Source organism: Fusarium verticillioides, genomic scaffold, assembly GCF_000149555.1.
Source record: "Fusarium verticillioides 7600 supercont3.26 genomic scaffold, whole genome shotgun sequence".
NCBI lineage: Eukaryota > Fungi > Ascomycota > Sordariomycetes > Hypocreales > Nectriaceae > Fusarium > Fusarium verticillioides.
This window is the reverse complement of record NW_017387870.1, coordinates 135,647-155,444: the sequence shown is the minus strand read 5'-3', so window position 1 is coordinate 155,444 and position 19,798 is coordinate 135,647. Positions and strand designations below refer to the sequence as shown.

Here is a 19,798-nt window from a genome sequence, read left to right as displayed (position 1 = left end):
GCGACATAAGTTGTCCTATTGTTTTGGCGTTCCAGTCACATCTGTTGGTTGTCAAAGGGCGCGACATCTGAGATCAATCAAATGACACAAACCAGCACCACGTTACTCAATTCTTGAAAGAATGACATGCTATGACGTTAGCTCAGGATACAGCGGCCCGATCCGACGTAGAAACTACCTAGCTAGTGGAGAAGACCTTTCTATTCTCGATTGAATCAAAGGTTCCCACAGAGGGGCTAATGGTAGCGCTGCATTTAGCGTCGATGCATTTAGCGTCGATGCGTTTGCGTCCCGGTAGGGCAGCTCTGTGCCGTCCGTGCAGGTCTGTGCCGTCCGTGCAGCTTCGAGCCGTTTATGCAGCTCTGTGCTGTCCGTGCAGCTCTGAGCCGTTTATGCGCGGGTATCCCCCGACCACTCGTGAGCTAGGCTCTTGTGCAACTTTGCAAACGCTGCACTGATTGTTCCTGTGATGTATGCGACTAACTGATCCTATACTGGTGGCGTAAGTCAGCATCTTCACAGAAATCTAAGATGGTCATATTGTGTATGTACGACACCGTTCTGTCCATCTCATGGATGATACGAGAAGCACAAAACCGGGCTATATAATTTCGTTTCTGCTACGGGGCTTTTGTAGCTATTTCTGGCCGCGGATATCTATTCGCAGTTTGTCCACGGTAACGGTGACGTGAAAGACGGTGCAGCATCTTTAGGTGATGGTTGATACTACTGGTGTCATCCATGAGACTAAAAAACCTTGAGAGGGGCCATGGTCAGCTAAACTTGCCAGAACCGTTGCGGACGGAAGGTGGAAAAGAGAGACAAGAAACCATTATCATGCGGGGATCTCTCAAGGCTGGGATCGTGCACATTTCTAGTAGAGTAGGGATAGATGGAGGAGCCTCTTTAGGTGAAAGGAAACCTCCTGCCTCTCCTTTTGTTACCTTACTTAGTTGGACGACTCCTAGTCTCTGGTAGTTGTATCTTCATCTTGGTTCGGGGGACTTTCAGTGCACCTGGAGGTATGTATAGCCGCTCGGTCAGCTGAATCTCGACCAAAGCTGCTACGCCCGTTAAACCTGAAGGTATCCCGAAGTTCGTTGCAGCTGCCAGCATTACACTCTATAACATGTCAAACTTGGCCGTTGAATAGAATAAAGTTATTGTTAAAGACGGCGAAAAGCCCCGAGTCAATCATAGGGTCTCACGTATTATCACACAGCAAGATATCGTTTCTCAATCGGTTTATTTTACCTATCAATTCGATTGAATCTAAGGCTCTGTGTGTATGGCTCTATTTGTAGATGCGTTGACCCTCCGATTAACAACAGATGACTGGTTTACGTCTGCTCCTGTCCTTCTCACTTCAGACACTCCGTTGTCTTCTTCAAGATTCTGTGCGCTCATCACCTGATTTATGAATAATCCCGGAAGATCGCTTTCATCCTCAAATCCGCCATTATCTTCCTCCTCCAATTCGGCTTGAAGTTGGTCTTCACTGTCCTCGGGATATGGCTTGTCTTGAAATTCTGGTAGCACAAACCCCACCGCCGCACTTAGTGACACAACAGCCCTTTCCAGGTTTTCTCCGTGCTCCTTCAGCCATCTAACCTGCTCTTTTAACTCTTTATTCTGTTTTTCGAGTGATTCGTTCTTCTCTTCGAGTGTTTTATTCTTATCTTCGAGTGATTTAATCTTTTTATCAATGATCTCTGCCTTGGTTGCGGCCTCTCGCTTATCCCTCTCTGCCAGCACAGACCCCGCGAAGGCATTGACCATGACCGGCAAAGATGCAGCGACGGTTTGCAAGCCGTAAGCTGCAGCTGACCATGCCATATTGGTGAGAGCAGACTGGGTTGAACTGACCCTGTATGTGAGGATCGTGTTGGCCACTGCTGCTGTACCTATGCTAACTATAGCGCTGGGGACAGTAACTGCGGCGGATTTGAGAGCTGGGACAATAGCGTTCTTGACATCTTGCATGTTCCACTTAAGGGTGCCCTTTGGATCCGCCCAGTTGACAAGATTGTTGCCGCAGTATGCGTATACGTTAGGGCCATCAACGGTATCTAGTGGATCGGGCGACATCCAACGACCGAGCCACGGCACATAATATCTTGCATTACAGTAGTACATCCCACCAGTCTCTCGATCTCGTCGGTATGCAGCAAAACGAAACGCACTGGGAGCGTCAATACCAGACTGGCGGATTACATATGTTGGAGTCCCAAACGGCGTATACTCTTCATAGGAGATGGTGTGTCCGTCCTCGTCCACTTCGAGATTGTTGCTGAGGTTGTAGCGTTGTAGAGTCTTGTTTCCGAGCTTAGGATTAGCTGCTTTAACATAGTGCTCTATAGTTACGACCGCGGTGGTACCAGGGTCCGATGTCGCGGGAAAGAGGTGGCACGTAGTCACCTCCGAGTCTGGAGTCACGCCCTCACCAGAATAGGTCAGGGAGTGTTCAGCTGCAGGGCCGAGATACAATGTCTCCTTCATCTTGCAACATGATCGTGATGATTCTGTGACTTTTCTGACACGTGTACCGTCCTTGTCGTAGACGAAGAACGTTGTTTCGGGAATCGCTGTTTCATCTCCTGGATTGACAATCTGAGTTGATACGCAATGGAGAGAATCCATAGGGTCCCATCCAACGTAGGAGAACCCTGGCAGTGATACCGTGGCACCATTGGCATTGTACTCAAATTGTTTGCTTTCTACGCCAGATATTGACACCGATGTCAGTCGATTGCTCATCTTGTCAGGCTCAATACGACTGGTTTGATTGTATCGGTGAATCCGAGTCCAGTTTGGCATGGTCGTATCTGATATATCGTGCCGGTGCTCGAGTATGTTGCCGGCGTCATCGTATCTGTACGTCTCCGTATAGCATGTCAATTGCTTGGCATCGCCGTTTATGTGCTGTCTGAAAAAGGGACCTTGTTGCTGTTTCTGTCCCAGTGAAACCATCTCTCTTCCTGTAGCCTTGACCAGGCGATCATGGAAATCGTACCAGTACTCGTTAACAGGTTCTATTCGCTGGTTGCGGTAGAAGACTGTCTCTTGTGCTGCGTCCAAAGTTCGCGAAGTGCGGCCCATGCAGTCGTATATATGGGTAATGTCTTCAACCAGGCTACTATCAGAGCGCCTGGTTCTTCTGTTGGTTAGAAGTCTGGTGTATTGGTCGTACTCATGCTGGGTCTTGGTGCCATTACCGCGAGTGACATTCACGGGTAGTAGATCTGAGGTGAAGGTTGAATCTTGGAGATGTACAGTCCAACTGTCTTGCTGATGTGCTTTAGATTGCAGGTGAACGACATTACCGCGAACATCGTAGCACCGTCGTGTTTGGCGGCCATGAGCATTTTCTTCGAAGATTGGCCTGCCGGCTGCATCGAGTCGAAGGCTAGAGTGGTAGGTCATGTGGTTTTGCATCTTTGGAACAGGGACAGCCGACCAGTCTAGTCCAGTCTTGTATTCCTCAGAAAACACCCGAGTTTCCGCAATGGCTGTGCCTTTGAAGTCATACTTGTCAAACTTGCGTGTTCCGGCCTGGTCTTCGATCCTCATGACTTGCCCCAGCATGTTGATGGACCTGGACTCACTTGTGTTGGTGCTGTTATACACCGTTCGAGTCCAAAGAATTTCGCGTTCGTGTGAGCTCGCGCGAACCCAGGTCTCTGTTTGCTGGCGCAGATTGTTATAGACCATTCGACGTCGTGAGCCCGGACCCAGGTCCCAAAGGTAGACTGGTTGGCCATTAATGTCACTTAGAGATATCTCCTCGCACTTGTCCATGCTCTTCTTGATCATTTGTTGTCCAAGGCGATTGTACTGGGTAGTCTGCACCGTACGGCCAAGAGCATCTACCTCACGCGCAAGATGGCCCAAAGCGTCATATTCATAGTGAACGGCAATTGGTTGTGTTGCCCTATCTTGACGCACACCTTGAATCTTAGACAGCCCATTGCCACGACCATCATACAGGAGCACCATCGCATGATTGGCGTAGGCGTCCATGGCCTTCTGTCCAGTAGCTTGTAGAATCCCACCTGCACTTCGATGCATCTCAAGCCATGAAGGGGAGTATGCACCTCTTCCAAGCGCAGACATGTAGACTCCAACATCCGGGTCCTCCGCTGGATCTTCAATGCCCAAAGTAGCACCTTTGTCAAACACCCATTGTGCCCAAGGCGTGAAGTGCACTTTGCTCCATGTATGGCCCGGGTCGAGCTGCCCAACCTGGCGACCGGTAGCATCTACAAACTGCACCGTAGCAGGGCTGTTTCTCTTTGAAACTGGCACAAAGGCCGGAGTCGAGCTGGTGAAAGCATGGTGTGTTTGTATCGCGTGGCCCTTAGCATCAAACGCAGTACAGCCAGTAATGTCCCAACGCTGTTTGTCCCATGACGCAAGGTGCGACTCTTGGACCGTCCGGCCTTGTGGGTCGAAGAAAGTTACTTTGACTGGGAAGTTGCGCTTCAAAGGCCTTTCATCGTCTCCATCTGGATGGGCGTGAGTATCGCGAGTGATATCGATCCGATAAGGTGGAGTGTCTCCATTGAGTCGATGCGAGTACAGTGACAAAGACCCGCGGCCACCCAACATACCAATTGCCTTGTCCTCGGCCGGATTAAAGAGGAAGTCGTCTATGAGCCCTTGTGAAACTAGGTTCTCCACGGCATGGTCATCGCCCAATTTCTCTTCTTCTTTGCCCATGCGTGATACAGCGTGCGTGTTACCAAGGGCATCTCCTTCAGCTGCAGTGCGATTCATGTTACAATCCGTCATGACACGGGCTGTTAAGGTGCGGTAGTCATTTTCTGCTTTAGTCTGGTGACCCGCAGCGTTGGTATAGACCTCGGGGAGCAACATGTAGCTGTCCATCTTCACACTGGTGGTGTTCTGGAAAACATCGGCTTCCATGGTGGGTGTGAAGAAACTTTTGCGGGCACTCACAAGCTCGGAGCCAGCAGCATGGCAGGGCGCAGAAAAAGACTGTCGGCTCGAAGGCTTCCACCATCGATCGTCTTTGGGTAGTTGAACGAAACCAGCCTCGGTCAAGATGTTTGTCAACTCAGTTTCCGATATCCCAGGGGTGATTGATTTATGTAACGCCAGCTTGTCATTTGCCTCAAAGCCCCGTTCCAGTGTTTGATCAATCACAATTGGCACTCGATCTCGTTCGATTTGGCCAAGTGGCAATGGACCTTCCAAGTCTGCCGAGCGGTAATAGACTCTTGACTCTTTTCCTGGAACCCCAGCCACACCCAAAGCCGCTGCTATATCTGGTTCCCTCCGGAGTTTTCCTATGTTCAAGATGGCATCGTTTCTTTGAAACCCTTCATATTGTGTCTCAACAGTGGAAGCTAACCGAGGCGTATAAAAGTCATCTCTGGTACGCACGCAGTCGGTGAATGCTGTGACGGACATGGTCGCGTGTGAAGTCTGTTGACGCTGCAGAGTCTTCTCGAGAGCAGACGCTGCATCCTGTTTCCCATTCTTCAAAGCCTCAACTATGGATGCAAAGGATACTTGAGATCCCGGTGTACAACCATACGACACGGTCAGCTTTCGTCGGACAGAGCCGTACTCGTTTCGTTCAAGTATCATTTCGTGCTGCAAACGAGCATTTTCTCCTTTCTGCCGCTCACAGATCTCCATCAGCTGCTCGCGCGGAAGCACGCGGGAGATCCCAGGTTTTTCGTGCTTGAACTTGGCCCTTTCATTCATATGACTGTCGACAGGCATCTGGAGAAGCTGGATGTCGAATGCCGTCTCTGAAATTGAGATAGGTGTGTTACTGGAGCTCGACCTCCCTTTCTGATACACTTCAGAACGCATCTGCAATCCCTTGAGGGCTCGGAATGCCTCCCGTCTTACATGAGCAGCAGCAGATGGGCCAGCGTTGTCTGGTAAAACAGTCTGCATACGATGAGGTTCGAAAGTACCTGTTGGGAGCCAAGATGACTCTGTAGCACCCGTGTGGAACCAAGTCTTTATATGTCTAACAGGCAGCTTATACGTTGTGGACGAGGATGACACAGATGGTGCGAGTCGCATTTGCTCTTGCTCCCAAATGTGCACCGTTCCAAAGCCGCGAAACTCTCTATCATGCGGATCAAAAAAGCCATCGCGATAGGCGTAGGTTGTTGTCAGCTTGGTCTGTGACACATGGTCTTGTCTGACTGCCTTGCGCACAACGTGTACAGGAAACGGCAGACGGGTTTTCCAGGGCTGGCCTCCGGCTTTATCGCTCAGGTAGAAGGCCGTGGATGGACGATAATTAATTCGCGTCTCAGAGCCCTTTCCATCGTCGAGATGGCACAGAAGATGGGGTTTCCCTCCAGCTGCAAGGTCGAGGTAGTTGATGACAAATTCATCAGTACCGCTGCCAGCCCGCGGACCAACCCAGCAGAGACAGCTGGTACCTTTTCCCAGCAAGTCCAGGGCAAACACTGAGGTGAGTCGGCTGATGCTTGGGAACTGGGGTAGAGATAATGGCGCACTGAAGGCATTGCCACTGTGATTGAAAAAGACGTTGGCTCCTCCTTCTGGTGGAAGGTATATGATATCTGTAGTACCGCTACCATCCACGTCTAGCAGGTGCAGTCGTAGAACGTTGAAGCTTGCGTCATCCTCGCTTATAGGACATGGCAGTCTCATAGATATTTCATGGCCAAAGCTTCCGTATCCCAAATTGGGCCAATAACTTATCAGGTTATTGGTGATACGCACGATATCCTGAAGACCGTCGCCAGACATGTCCACTAGATAAATGGCCGTGCGATCATCTCCTGTGAGATTCAGTGGCGGGGCTGTGGGTGATGGAGCATCGTTGGCTATCTGGCATTCCCTTAGAGCATCCATGCCTCTTTTGCCAAGTGCCTCATGCCATGCTAGACCGCTACCTCCACCAGCTACCTCGAGCAGTATGTCTGGTCGTCCATTGCCAGTCATATCAAGTCTCATCGAATGGGTTTTTGCCTCGGCTGTTTGAACGTCCATGTTGACGACTTGCGGAAATAATTGCAATGGAGTCCAGCCGTCATCTCCGTCGTCACTAGCTATTCGCTCGTAGAACCCAGATGCGCGACCTTGTTCATCCACAACAACCACGTCCTGATGTCCGTTTCCATCAACATCTTCGAAGGTGCTGCGAGTAAAGTCTTTCAGGCCCGGAATGGCTCTCAATTCATGGATAGGACCAAAGCCGTCCTTGGGTAAAAGGTGCATCTTATCCGACTCAGAGTCGCTGATGCTGCTAGCGTCTGATTCTGTGTCCACCCCAGAACTAGTGATAGAGCTGCTATCATCATCACTACAGGCTATCAAGGGACTTTCATTGCGCTGGAAGTACCATGCTCCATCTAGCTGCACAAGCAAGCCCGGTGAGCCTTCGCCATCCAGGTCTACCCAGCGAGTGACGGCGTCAGGCCGGGAAATGGGCAAATTTTGCAATGCGGTCGGGCAGACGGTAGTAATTGGCAAACTTCTGAGGTCAGGCAAGCCGCTATAGCGTAGTTTGAGAGGCGCCATGCTCTGCGCGGCATACACGCCCCGAGCCGCGTCGAATACATGGCCATTGGAGGTGATCTGTTCAATGACAGACCCGGCGGGACTTTCTTGATAATTAATCTCCATCGAGGCGACCAGATAATCTTCACGCCCGAGTTCTCCCGGCTCAGAGAAATGATGAAACATGAGAACTCGCCGGCAGAGACGGAGGCTGCGTACCTCAAACCCCCGGGATCCTGTCGAGAAAGGATCCTGTCGGACAGACCAGGGAAGAGAAGATTCCAACGTTGTAGGGCACTGAAGGTCATGTTCTCCGTAATCGAGTACAATACTAAAACACCATCCATAGGTCTTGTTGGCGGTGGCAGGGATAATCTTCCATCTGTCGAGATCTCGACTGGGTGTATGGTTTCCGTATCGGATGCTCTTGAGATATCGCGCGCGTGTGAGTGCTTTAGAATCTCTCATCGTTTCAGTTGCCTTTCTGTCCGCAGGCAAAGCTTCGATACCTTCATTATCACCTTTCTTATATGTGAAAGATATAGCGTTGCCATACGCATCATAGCTTTCACAGAGCAACCATGCAAACACTCGATGTGGATTCTCCATCTCACGAGAGGAATCGTCACGCCCATAAATATTTGTCACATTTTCAGACGAAATTGTCCTCCAGAAGATAACATGGCTGCCTTGCATCCAGCGCTCAACACGCATTTCTGTATCGCCACGTACACGGGGTGCGTACTGCCTCACGACGAAGCCATCGACAGTCTCGTCGCTAAGAGGGACTAAATCATCAGCGCCAGTGAGCGTGAAAGTGTCCAGGTCTTCTCCATCGTCATCTTGACCATATGTCGGAATACGACGAGACATCTTGCGAGCAATGCTTGAAATACCGCCAAGTCGCCAACCAATGCCAAAGGCACCATTTCCACGGCCTGAATCATACTCGAGAGAAAGTGATGGCTGGAAGCCACCACGTGATTTTGACACAGGCAAGGGCACGCTGAAGGACAAGGTGCCGGTGTTGGGGTTTACGGAAAAATTACTATCGATGGATCGTAATGCTCCCCCGCCTTTGCCAGTTGCAAAGGCAGCAGAGTCGAGCACTGGGATGGAGAGGGACGAAGAGCTTCCTGTGCCTTTGGCTGCGGTTGAGCCTTTGCTAGCGGCCTGTTGGGACGAAGATGATGTGCCAACGGCATCGCGATGCTCAATCTTGGGACCACTTCGGTCACGTGACGGTATTTGCGTTTTTGCTGCTTGCGGTGTATCCATGACAGATGACTGGGGACTCTGTACTAAAATGGAAAATGGTAAAGGGCCTACAGAGCATGATGAAATAAAAATCTCTCAGTCCGTCTTGGAGTATACCTCTATATAGGGACGCTGCTTGGTGCAAACCAAACATGAGTTGTCCGTGCATCCCGCTCCCCAGCGGTAACAGGCCCAGACCAGTGCTAATCGTACCAGGTTGGCATTAAACTAAACTGGATTGAGCTTCAGCTGGGTTCAAGCCAATATTGTAACGCCACTATCGAAAATAGACGACGCTAAGTAACGATCCAATCACGGGTACGTATTTTCCCTGCCGAAGGCACCAAGCAGTACTGTGCTTCCACAATCAAGGTTCTCTGACAAGGGATTAGCTGGCCGGCAACACGGTTCCTCCAGGGTGTTTGGCGCTATTGGATTGCTGCATTAAACTAACGACTACTGGCTTCTTAGTTCTGTAGTTCTCTAGTTCTCTCTACTTATCTTAGAAGCTAGTAGTCGCTAGTTAATGCAGCAATCCAATAGTGCTAAATGCCCAGAACAGTCTATCCAGGTCTGTAGGTATTGTAAGAAATAACCTTAAGCGATCAGAAGGACATATCAATTCATATATATAGACCTCACATACAACGCCATCTCATTGTCATCAGTAGATATCGTGGGCTTATTACTCCCTTCCTTAAACTCCAAGAACCTTTAACCCGGCCGATGCACCTTTATAAAAGCATTAATAAACATATCAGTAAAGTTATCAGGGACGCCCGGACAACCCAGATCACTAGCAGAACTGCCGTTACGCGCATCATAACTACGTACAGGACAGGACAGTAGAGCTAGTAAAAGTCATGTTTAAGTTGCACAGCCACAGGACTGCGCTGTTAGATCTGGACCTGGGCCGGCGGATCAGTCGGGTGATTATAGTAAATAGTGCTCCGAAGCCGCGTGACAGACGCAGCTTCATTTCATGACTACAGATGCTTGAGAATTGGCTGACAACTTGTACTGTTCTCTGGCAAGTTGGTGCTGTGCTCCCTGAATTGCTGTATCTACATCTTTAGATGAGCCTGTTGTTACGATTCCGACCCAATCCGTACAAAACCCCCTGTCTCACAGAGGCAACTTGAGATAGCTTCTGGCTCTCAAGCTACGATCAATGGACTTATGAACAAGACTTGCAAAGAGCCGCAGTATAGCCAGTCATCGGCTATCCTCGAAACTCCACTTTTCTCAATGCCACAGATCTGTTGGTAGGCGATGCGGACAATTTCTAATACAACTATTGTTCTTGTCAGATGCTTTGTTATCAAAGCTTCCGGCGCATTTCGTAATGCTTAAGTCTCTTGACTTTTTTATCGTGATACTTGGAATTCTGTATTGTCATAGCCCCTTGAGGTGGGATTCCGAGGGCATGACACCCTTGCGGCTCAGCAGTTCTCGACAGCAATATACGGGCAATATCAGTGAGACAGCGTTTATATCAAGTTTCTGCCTGGTTCATTACATCTGGTAGATGTCTGTTGTGTAACGTTCTCCAGCCATATCGCTCTAGCTCCGACGCCCGAATAGAGAACGGCCCGTATCACGTACTCCTATGTATCAGTCAAGGCTTGTATTATCAGTCACTCCAAAGACAGTGTTTTTTAATACCGCGCCACTTCGGGGCCTCATCGCAGTTATGGGTCTTGAACCACCAGTGGGCCTTACACCATCGTAGACATACTCTTAGATATTTCTATAACTATTGATGGTCTTACTGGCGGAAATGTGAGGGTCAACAGCAGCCTCCGGTTCCGAGTCGGCTCTCATGGTCCGGAGTCTATAATGTCTATGAAATGGAACAATTACATCTTGAAAATAAGGAGAAACAGAGTAACAGTGCCTGAGCTTGTATTATATCCAGGTTGGACATGCATACTACCGTCAGGTTAGATTTCTCCAAGTAGTTTCTATTGCAGGGCATAAGGGACACTAAGCAAATAACGCGACAGGCATAGCCCAGAAGAGTGGTAATACATACAGTACTATGTAATGCAGATAGAGAATTTTACCCACGATCTAGAAGCAATATCTGTTAGGTAGTCCTGAAGTCTTTAGTAGTCTTTCCTTAATAGGATATATTAACTTATAAGCTATATTAAACGTGCCAGACAAAGCCTGCGGGAACTCTAGGTAAGATAGGTTCTCGTCTTGATGAGATAACCCAGAACTTAAACTAAAGGTAAAAAGCCAATCTTGAGGAAGAACACTTAAAGTCTTAGATATGTATACTATATATAAAAGATCAAAATGATAGTTGATCTTAGCGAGCTCATGGGAAACTTTATGAGGCTCGAGGAGCAGCTCAAGCACTTAACGCCTTGGGAGTTAAGTACTTTTATTGACAAGACTTCAAGTGTTTCAAGACGAGGACCCTGTTGCCTCGAAGACAATTAAGGTAAGTACTAGTAAACAAACACAATCGTTGCTACACTGAAGCTTACTCTAACTCTCTTCAATTCCTGATAAATTGCAGGCGTATGATGACCGAGCGTTTTGCTGCCTGTTGCCCTCAAGAGGCACTTCCTACTGATGCCTTTGGGCTCCTACCGTAGTTGTTGGTGAAGAATGCCCGATATGCAACTATGCCCTTGATTTCGGCAGCGCTTTACTCTAGCAACGCTTCTAAGTATTTCGATCAATATTTCATCGGCGCCAAGGTTCCTCCCCTATCAAGAGGTCGTCCAGCAGTACGCGACGCCATGGATTGGCATATGGACTCCTAGCTACAAATAGGGTAACGTTGCTGTAACCTTGGCCGAACGGTTGAACGTCCCTTGACTTTCCAGGCCTACCGTTGACTTTTTGTTTCATGGTCTTGCTGCTGCCTGAAGTAACAGCTAAGGTCTCTGTAAGCTTGATACAGTTACTTCTTTTCCTTGTTTCCTTTGGATATCGTGATTACCCAAGGTAAATTGGAGGTGATGGAAGTCTATAGGAAGACTTTGTCGCAGCTGTCTAGCGGTTGTTTCTCTCGGGGATATGCTACTATCTAGAAATATCATTCCCACTGGGGTTTCCTAGAATGCAATCAGATGAATCATATACTATTTCGAGACGTTCTTATAGCCTTTTCTGGTGACTTCTGTTAGTTCTGCATAAGACCTGTCAGCAGCCTGTTACGTAGTTGCTGTCGTTGGCTGTACTTAAGTTATTGTTGGGACTACTCCCTGCAACCCAAAGTTGGAGAACTCTCCTTCGCTCAAGCCAGCACGGTCAGTCTTAGTTAGCTGTTTTCCGTTGGGCTTAACCTGAACCAAAGACTCTTTCAAGTCTGTAGTCTCGCCTGGAGCCGGACATGATGAGATTTGTGTGTCCAACCTCAAACACGTATGTGTGAACTCTGTCGCGACTGCGCTTCCTTACACTGAGCTATTGGATGGATTTCGACAGGAGGCCAAAGATACGATTTCGCTTTTTCGGGGATATCTTTGGTTGTAGGAAGATTCAAGAATTCCAGCTTTTTCCAACGGGAACGCCAAAATCCACTGTTCTTGGATTGTTGTCGATTCGTAAACGAAATTGGTACTACACAGAGAAGACTTCCTCGCTTTTCTCACGAACTGCTAAACCCTTTCAAAAAAAAAAAAAACAGCTCTGGTGCCCTTCAGCATTCCAAGTCCAAGCGGAGGGCTAGATACAATGCGACTTTTGTTGCTCGGAACTGATTTGCCATTCCTGTACTAGCCTTTACAAGTAACCCCAAGAGAAGTATTACTCGGCTGCTATATTGCGCAGCACAAGAATACTTGAACAACTTTCATCGGGACTGGTTCCTAAACATCACAGTTGTCGAGGCTGAAGTTACGATGACTTCGGGGAGCAAGGACGTTCTCGTCGATCCTGCTCACATGCATAAGATGGACTAGGAGGCCGATCCTGCCGACTGTGGTGTCCAGTCTGATTAGAGCCGCACAGGTCGTCTACAAGGCTTCAGCATCCAAACGCTTCTTCATCTATGCTGTCCTCTCTAAGAACGGCTCCTATAGTGGACAGTTGGTTTCGTTCACTGTTCCAATTATGGAGAGGGGTTGTCTCATCCGCCTGGACAGGTCCCGCTTGCGATTCCTGAGCATGGTCATCGAACATGGCTAAATTAGGTGTGTTATTTGCAGTTGAGACTTGTGGCTGAGAACTTATTCTGGGAGACAGAATTTAGCTTAGTGAAGGTACTTTGCTTAGAGAACTTGATCGCCCCCTCATCTATTACTTTCCGCCCTGGTCGACGATTAGCCTTCTCGACTTTGCTGATACGCTCGGCACTGTCAATATGCTCATAACTCTTGTTCCCAAGATTGAAAGTCAAAGAAGCTTATAATTGCAGCGATCTCACCTTGAGCATGGAAATTAGGAAACGTAATGTTAGAGTCCATGCATGTAGTGTACCATCAACACCCGGGCCAGACCTCCGTTGTGGGAACGCAGCCGACGGTGCTGAGCCTCCAGCAGCCTGGCTTAGCGTGTAGTACGACCCTGATCACTTTGAATTGGAGACTGGATACTAGCAAGTCAAGGCTATGATCAAAAGAGATCACTTGGCTGCAAGCTGGCCGTTGCTGGTGATTACCAAGCTCTTTCGATGAGACATATTCCGCATTCATCAACATCACACTGGGCGACAACTAGAGCACTTGAACCGCGCCGATGTCAGTCCATGTTGATCTGTGATTTGCACTAATTCGCAGTAGTCTTTCACAGAACTGTGGCAAGGTATAATCGTGTAAGAGTGACTGGTCTGTCGTATATTTGTTACCATATACTGGCTAGTCGGCCGTCAACTTCGAGTCTATGGTAACATTGATCATAGATTCCAAGTCGTCACGACCGAAGCAAGTAATATGACTTGACTGTTGCCAGGTCTGATATAGAAGCGTTACCTCGCTTTGAGTTGATGTATATCAATTAAGGTCCCATAACAAAAAGGATTTATAGAGTTGGGTGAGAATGAATTATTCATCAGGTGTGTTACAACTGCTAAAACAATATCGTGTCCAAGCATGTATGTTGAGATCGCGAGCATACCACTCAGCTGAAACACGATGCCGCACTCCCTTGCACAGAATATCTGCATGCATTCTGACCCAAAGTCGGGGGAACATTGTCTGGTGCAGTGGCTCAAATATGTACAACAGGCTGTTTTGGACTTTGAAGCTATTTCTTGACTTTGTATTAGGCTCCAGAAACATACTTCAGGCTCACGTCACGGTTTCGAGATACGCGACGAGATAATATCGCTTCTAGAAATGGTGATACGAGGGCAATGTGTACCCAATCAACCTTTGAACCTAAATTTCATGATTATGTGAAATGCTTAAAAGAGAAAGTGGAACGACTAATTCGTCAACACGCGACAACTGGTTGCGCTTTGGTCCAGCCGATGAATTTTGTGAGGCTAATGAACTTTAGTAACTCTGACCAGAGGCTGTATTAGTAAGGAGCAGTAATACATCCATGAGGAATAATCCCAGTATAGTAATACAGACACTATCGAGTTTGTCTGCTACTCGAATACAATTGCAATATGGCGAGGTTGCTTGATTTGCAATTAGAGACAAACCTACCTACCCTAGAAGATTGAGCTCCTTGATGGTCTAAAGTAATCATTACTACGGAGAACGTTAGTGCGGTATGGAGCATCCTGAAACGGTAAGCGCTATACCTAAAACAGTAATTCCGCCAACACACCTCGCTCAAGGTAGATTCGAACGTGAGCTTGGTGTAATCAAGACAATTCACAACTGGCGACTCATGTTTTAGCGAGGCCCCGCGACAAGGAAGTGAGACCATGGCCAGTCGCGATCTAAGCGCAAAACTGCGAAAGGATATTTATTCTCGCTACCCGTAGAATAAAGGCTTATCTTATCAAAGCGCGCAGCTTCTCCTGCTCTTAGATACTAATCTATTCTGCTTACCATAGACTGAGGATAAATTAACTATAAGCAATTTTATTTATGTCCTCAGACTTGGAAATAAAGTCATTGTGCTGAGACAAGGTTCTCATTCATCTCACTCTAGGAGACCAAACCTGCGCCATCAGACCCTACATTGGAAGCCCTGATACCACTGCCGTTTTCAAACAAGCCGACTGGACCGGGAATTTCCAGGTTATAGCGACATATACAAACCCTCGGCCGTGACCCGCGCAATATAGAGATGCGCTACGCACAAGACCGAGAACTGATATTAGATCCAAGGCATCCAACTTGTTCTTCCTGTCTCATACAGACTGCCTCGATTCTTAGATTATAGGATCACCATCTGCTTACTGTCAATTAAAACCAAAATACAAATCAATCGCTTGCAGTCTGCAGAGTTGCAATCCCAAGTCTGTCGCGGCCGATGATTTTATACAAGAGGCTAAGTAGAAAAGTAAATATATCCCTTAGTTCAGAAGCTAGGTAAGGGTACCTCTACACTCAAGAACATCATCGCTCAGAATACTCTGAAGACGACCATAACGACATGCACCACAGCCTGCTACAATTCTTTAATATATAGACATGAGAAATTATAAGACTAAGAACCACCTTCTCGATTTCTCATATCTATGACATGTGACTCACCTATATCTAAGGGTACTTGGGTCAGATGTGCATTCCATGTCATGTTTGGTTGGACCGCACTCATGAGCCGCAAGGGCCTCTACTTGGAGCGAAATCCCGTAGATGGTGGAAACGAGAAACATTCAGATTTGAGATTGTCATCTCAGACTTGATAGAACGAGGTTGCGCCACTGGTAGGTACACTGATTGCAGTTAAACAACGGGAGTTGAGACTTGGTATGCTCTGCACACTACTAGAAGGTGATCCTTCTGCGGCTCCCGAGTATTCCGAATACAGTTGTACTCTTTGTTAGATGATTAGTTTCTCATCTCAGGGGCGTCTAACGGCTCCCCCAAGCGAGCATTCTCTATTTGATCTGATAGAGATTGTTCGTTTCCATCGGCATTCATTGTAGGCCCATCGAAGTTCATTCATATTGAGTCATCTATCGTCATCGGCATTTGCACCTGCACCACAAGCCAAAGCTAAGTGGTCAAGGGCCAAGGCCTCAGCTGGCGAAGGCATCCCGACGTTCAGATCTCTCGGCCATCCATCTATCTTCGCTTTACCATCTGGTGTGTGGTTTCCAGACTATATGGTAAGACTTTGTCGTTATAGATGATATGACCTTGATTGTAAAGCCGTTGTAAACTATCTTACAGTCCACTCCAGAGCTTCTTGGTACACATGCTTTTACGGTGCCCTGATTTATTTGGTTGCGAGCTGCGTAAGATTTAAAGATGACACGATCGGCATCGGTCTAAAGGTTTATTTTCTAGCCTCGCGATTCTGGAGAATCCATTGTCGTTGTGGAGAAAATGGCGTCCAAGCTCAGCAGATTTGTTAGTAGTTAAGACTCGATAGAACTGCTTGTACCACTTGCTTTTTCCAGCTTCGGTGATCTTCCTCCCCGCCCCTCACGCCATTCAGGTTTGACGTCAGCATGTTGCCCTGGATCTATAATGAAAGCATGTAACAACTATCGCCTATGGCGCTGAACTGTCCTCTTAGTACAACAAAAGTATTCTCGAGATCATGGCACAATGATATTGGCAACTCTGATCGTTTTTAAAGTGGGATGTCATCCGGCGGATACTACGTGGGAAAAGATATGTTGCTACGTATCTAGTCGCCTGAGCCTAAATAGGCAGGTAGTATAGATGCGCCAAGCTCTAATGTGTAAAGTGGCTGGACGACATGCCTGTTTGCAAGACTCATCTCTCGGTGGTGCGATGCACTTGACCTTAATTTGCGTCTATAAGAAGGCCCCCATCCCATTATCTACCTCGAGTATTGTTTTGTCACTCATCGCCACACCATCTTCTATTACTCCAACTCTCAGTCCCACCGCTGCCCTCGTGCCAATCGTCCCCAAACCGTGTAAGTTCATCCGGCAATAAACGTCGATGGGTCATTCCGCTAATATCCCTTGGTTTCTTGGGCGGACAGATAAAATGCAGCTCTCGTATGCCCTTCTCTTGGTCGCCGCTGCCAGCTCTGTCCTGGCTAGACGTCTTGTGATCACACCCGCTAAGTTGTTCTCTGGCAACGACGTGTATATCTACTCCAATGATGGAACCGAGCACGCAATCAAGGACTTTGTGCCTATTGACGGCTGCAAGTATAACCGGGGGTCGATCGGGGAGTGCTGTGTGGATATCCCTAGGCAAAGGGCACACTTCAAGTACAAGGGACAGTCGACGAAGTACTGCTTTAAGTTCCATAGCAAGACTGGAACTGGAAAGGACACGAGGTTTATTTACGGCGAGGCCGGGTGCTCCTGGTAGATAGTACCTGGTGAATCTAGGACCTCAATTAGTAGTCGCGCCCTTGAAATTGCAGCTTATAGTTTCTTAAATCACTGTGCTTATAGTATCTCTAATACTATTTAGTAATTAATAATTTAATTTTAATAAGAAGTAAAAGAATATAATATAATATAAGGTAATTAATAATTTTTAATTTACTAATAAAATAAAGTGTAATTCTTATTATGTTATAACCCTAACAGATATATCACGTGCCCTCTATAAATTTCTTACTAATTATTAAAGGACCGATGACTTCTATCTCAGTCTATAATAGATATACTAATTATACCAGGACCGAGGACCTACTATTACAGTCCAGGACTAATACTAAATATCTCAGTCCTTAAACCTTAATATACTAATATATTACATAGCTAGTATATAAAGATACTTATTTAATACTTTTATAGATTCTAGCTTACTAGCTATTAATATAACTTCTTTACATTAATTAAGCTTAATATATATTAAATCTACTATTAAGAGATATAACACTTTAATAAAGCTTAGTATCGCGCCCTATACAATCTGCTAATAATAAACCCAAGCACGGCTTAGTTTAATATAGTTAGACCTAACCGTTATATATTAAACTTATAAATATATAAATTTTTAATTATAAAATTATAATAAAGTATTTTTTTTATTTTTAAAATTTATTAAAAAGATTTGAGTTATTATAAATTTAAAATTAAATATTTTTAAATTTATTTTTAAATTTATTATTTATTATTAAGTTAATATAATAAAATACTTTAATTATATAAGTAACTTATACTTTTATATTATTAAAAAATAAATATTATATTATATTATTTTTATTATAAGACCTTGTTAGCTATACTTTATACATTACTATTTAACTTTTTAATAAGCTAAAGTATTTGATTCTATTAAATGTAAATAAAGATATACTGCTTTAATTTCCTTATTAGTCCGCGTACCAGACCACGCCCCAGTATAGCTCCCAGCAGCTAATAGATAAGCTACACTAGCTTTATAACATAATAGATAAATTTAGTACCAACCCCTACTGCCATGACCGTTCAGACAAAGACGCCTTTGCGTTTTTAAAAAGTGATCTGATCAGTACAGCTGCATATAATAGCCTGAAGAACGGCAGGTGATAAAGAGTCCTTACTACATTTATCATACCCCGCCTCGCAAAGAGCGCCGCTTTAAGTAAAGATCTGCCCTGAGGGCCGGTTTAGGCTAAAAGAGGCTAATATTGAGGCCGTGGAGCAGGATGGATTGCTTATCTTTTACTTTTTAGCTCCCTGCTCTTAACTCCTGGCGCCTAGTTAAGCTATTATTGACACCTTATTATCCTATTAGTCTTATGTGTCTTGCTACTACGCCTTACCTAGTGCTCAATCCAAGACAGAGATAATGACTTCTGAGGGTTACAGAATATATTTCAGGTATAATTGCAGTCGTACACGTAGGCACGACCCGCTATTTAATTTCTAAGGGGGTTGAAAATATGTAGCTATTCCACTTTATATATATGTTTACTGTGGCCATGGAACCACAATCGTACTTAGACCAATCATAGTGTAGCTGTCCTTTTCTTAAAGAAGGGAGAGGAGGAAATAAGGAAAGCAATTCAACCCAACACGAGGGGTTGCCACTTATCAAGTTTGGAATGCATAGCACAACAGGGATATTTATCTGTTGATCTGCCGCGTCGGGCTTCCGTTCATCCGGTGAGGCAGACATACCATTTTAATTAGTTGACCTTTCCGTGTTCAGACCAACACCTCCCTTAGAATAGAATGCCTCACTATGAGAACCACTAATCTTGAATCGTTAGGCGCACTAACTACAGAGCTTCTTAATATCTTTGTTTCTGCTCGGCTACTTGCAGACTCTGTCCGTTCCAGGTCAGGTTTATGGCTGAAATAGAGCAGTAGGATGATCTGTCGATGATCATGAAGAGCTGATCTGTCAAAGGTCCCTGTTTAGTCTTCAGTCCTACAAATCAAGACCTCAAATTCTTCAGGTTGGAATATACTAGACGTAGAGACTGGTACGCCGACACTTAGAGGGCCAAATCGCACGATCACGGCAAAGTAAGGTAAGTCGATTAACGATAGAAGGGGTAAGTCTTCAATCTTAATTAAAATCGAGACTCGACGTTGTTTTTTTACACTTGTTTTCTTTTTAATTAAAGTACGGACGATCTCTTAGACATGAAGAACGTTAAGTAGTTTGAGCAGTACCTCATCAACTCCCCTTGCACTTCCATCATAGTCTCTTTCGGCGATGAAATCCCCCTTTTACGATCATGGTTCAGAACATAATCATATCTTATTTCTCAAGGCACTCTTTCCGGTGACATAGGTAGTGACCATCGATGCCTCCGGTGGCGTTATCATCATCGCTGCCTTCGAACATAGTCTCGTTCATCACAACAGTCTTCTTTCCACTCTTGACTACACGCATCTGGACGTCAACCTTCAGATCAGAGCTGTCAAGATAACGCTATCGGGAGTCTTTCTCGGTATCACTGCCAAATTGCTAGTCGCATCATTTATACCAACCAGTTGGCCCTTCGTGGCTGACTTGGCCTACCTGCCGAGACCTGCAGCTTTCCCTATGGCTACGCTGACGCC

The 19,798-nt window shown here is 46.3% G+C and overlaps 2 protein-coding genes across 2 annotated transcripts; one reads left to right on the top strand and one right to left on the bottom strand.

The window, feature by feature from the left end:
• Positions 1-1,182: 1,182 nt before the first annotated feature.
• FVEG_14026 (hypothetical protein) lies at positions 1,183-8,796 on the bottom strand (the record flags this gene model as incomplete). The annotated part of the gene is made up of 1 exon (XM_018903360.1): positions 1,183-8,796. One exon carries the CDS (start codon positions 8,794-8,796, stop codon positions 1,273-1,275), a length of 7,524 nt encoding a protein of 2,507 aa, XP_018762473.1. The 3' UTR covers positions 1,183-1,272.
• An 8,030-nt stretch (positions 8,797-16,826) lies between these two features.
• On the top strand, positions 16,827-17,159 carry FVEG_14025 (hypothetical protein; the record flags this gene model as incomplete). The annotated part of the gene is made up of 1 exon (XM_018903359.1): positions 16,827-17,159. The coding sequence occupies one exon, from the start codon at positions 16,827-16,829 to the stop codon at positions 17,157-17,159; it is 333 nt and encodes a 110-aa protein (XP_018762472.1).
• Positions 17,160-19,798: the final 2,639 nt, after the last annotated feature.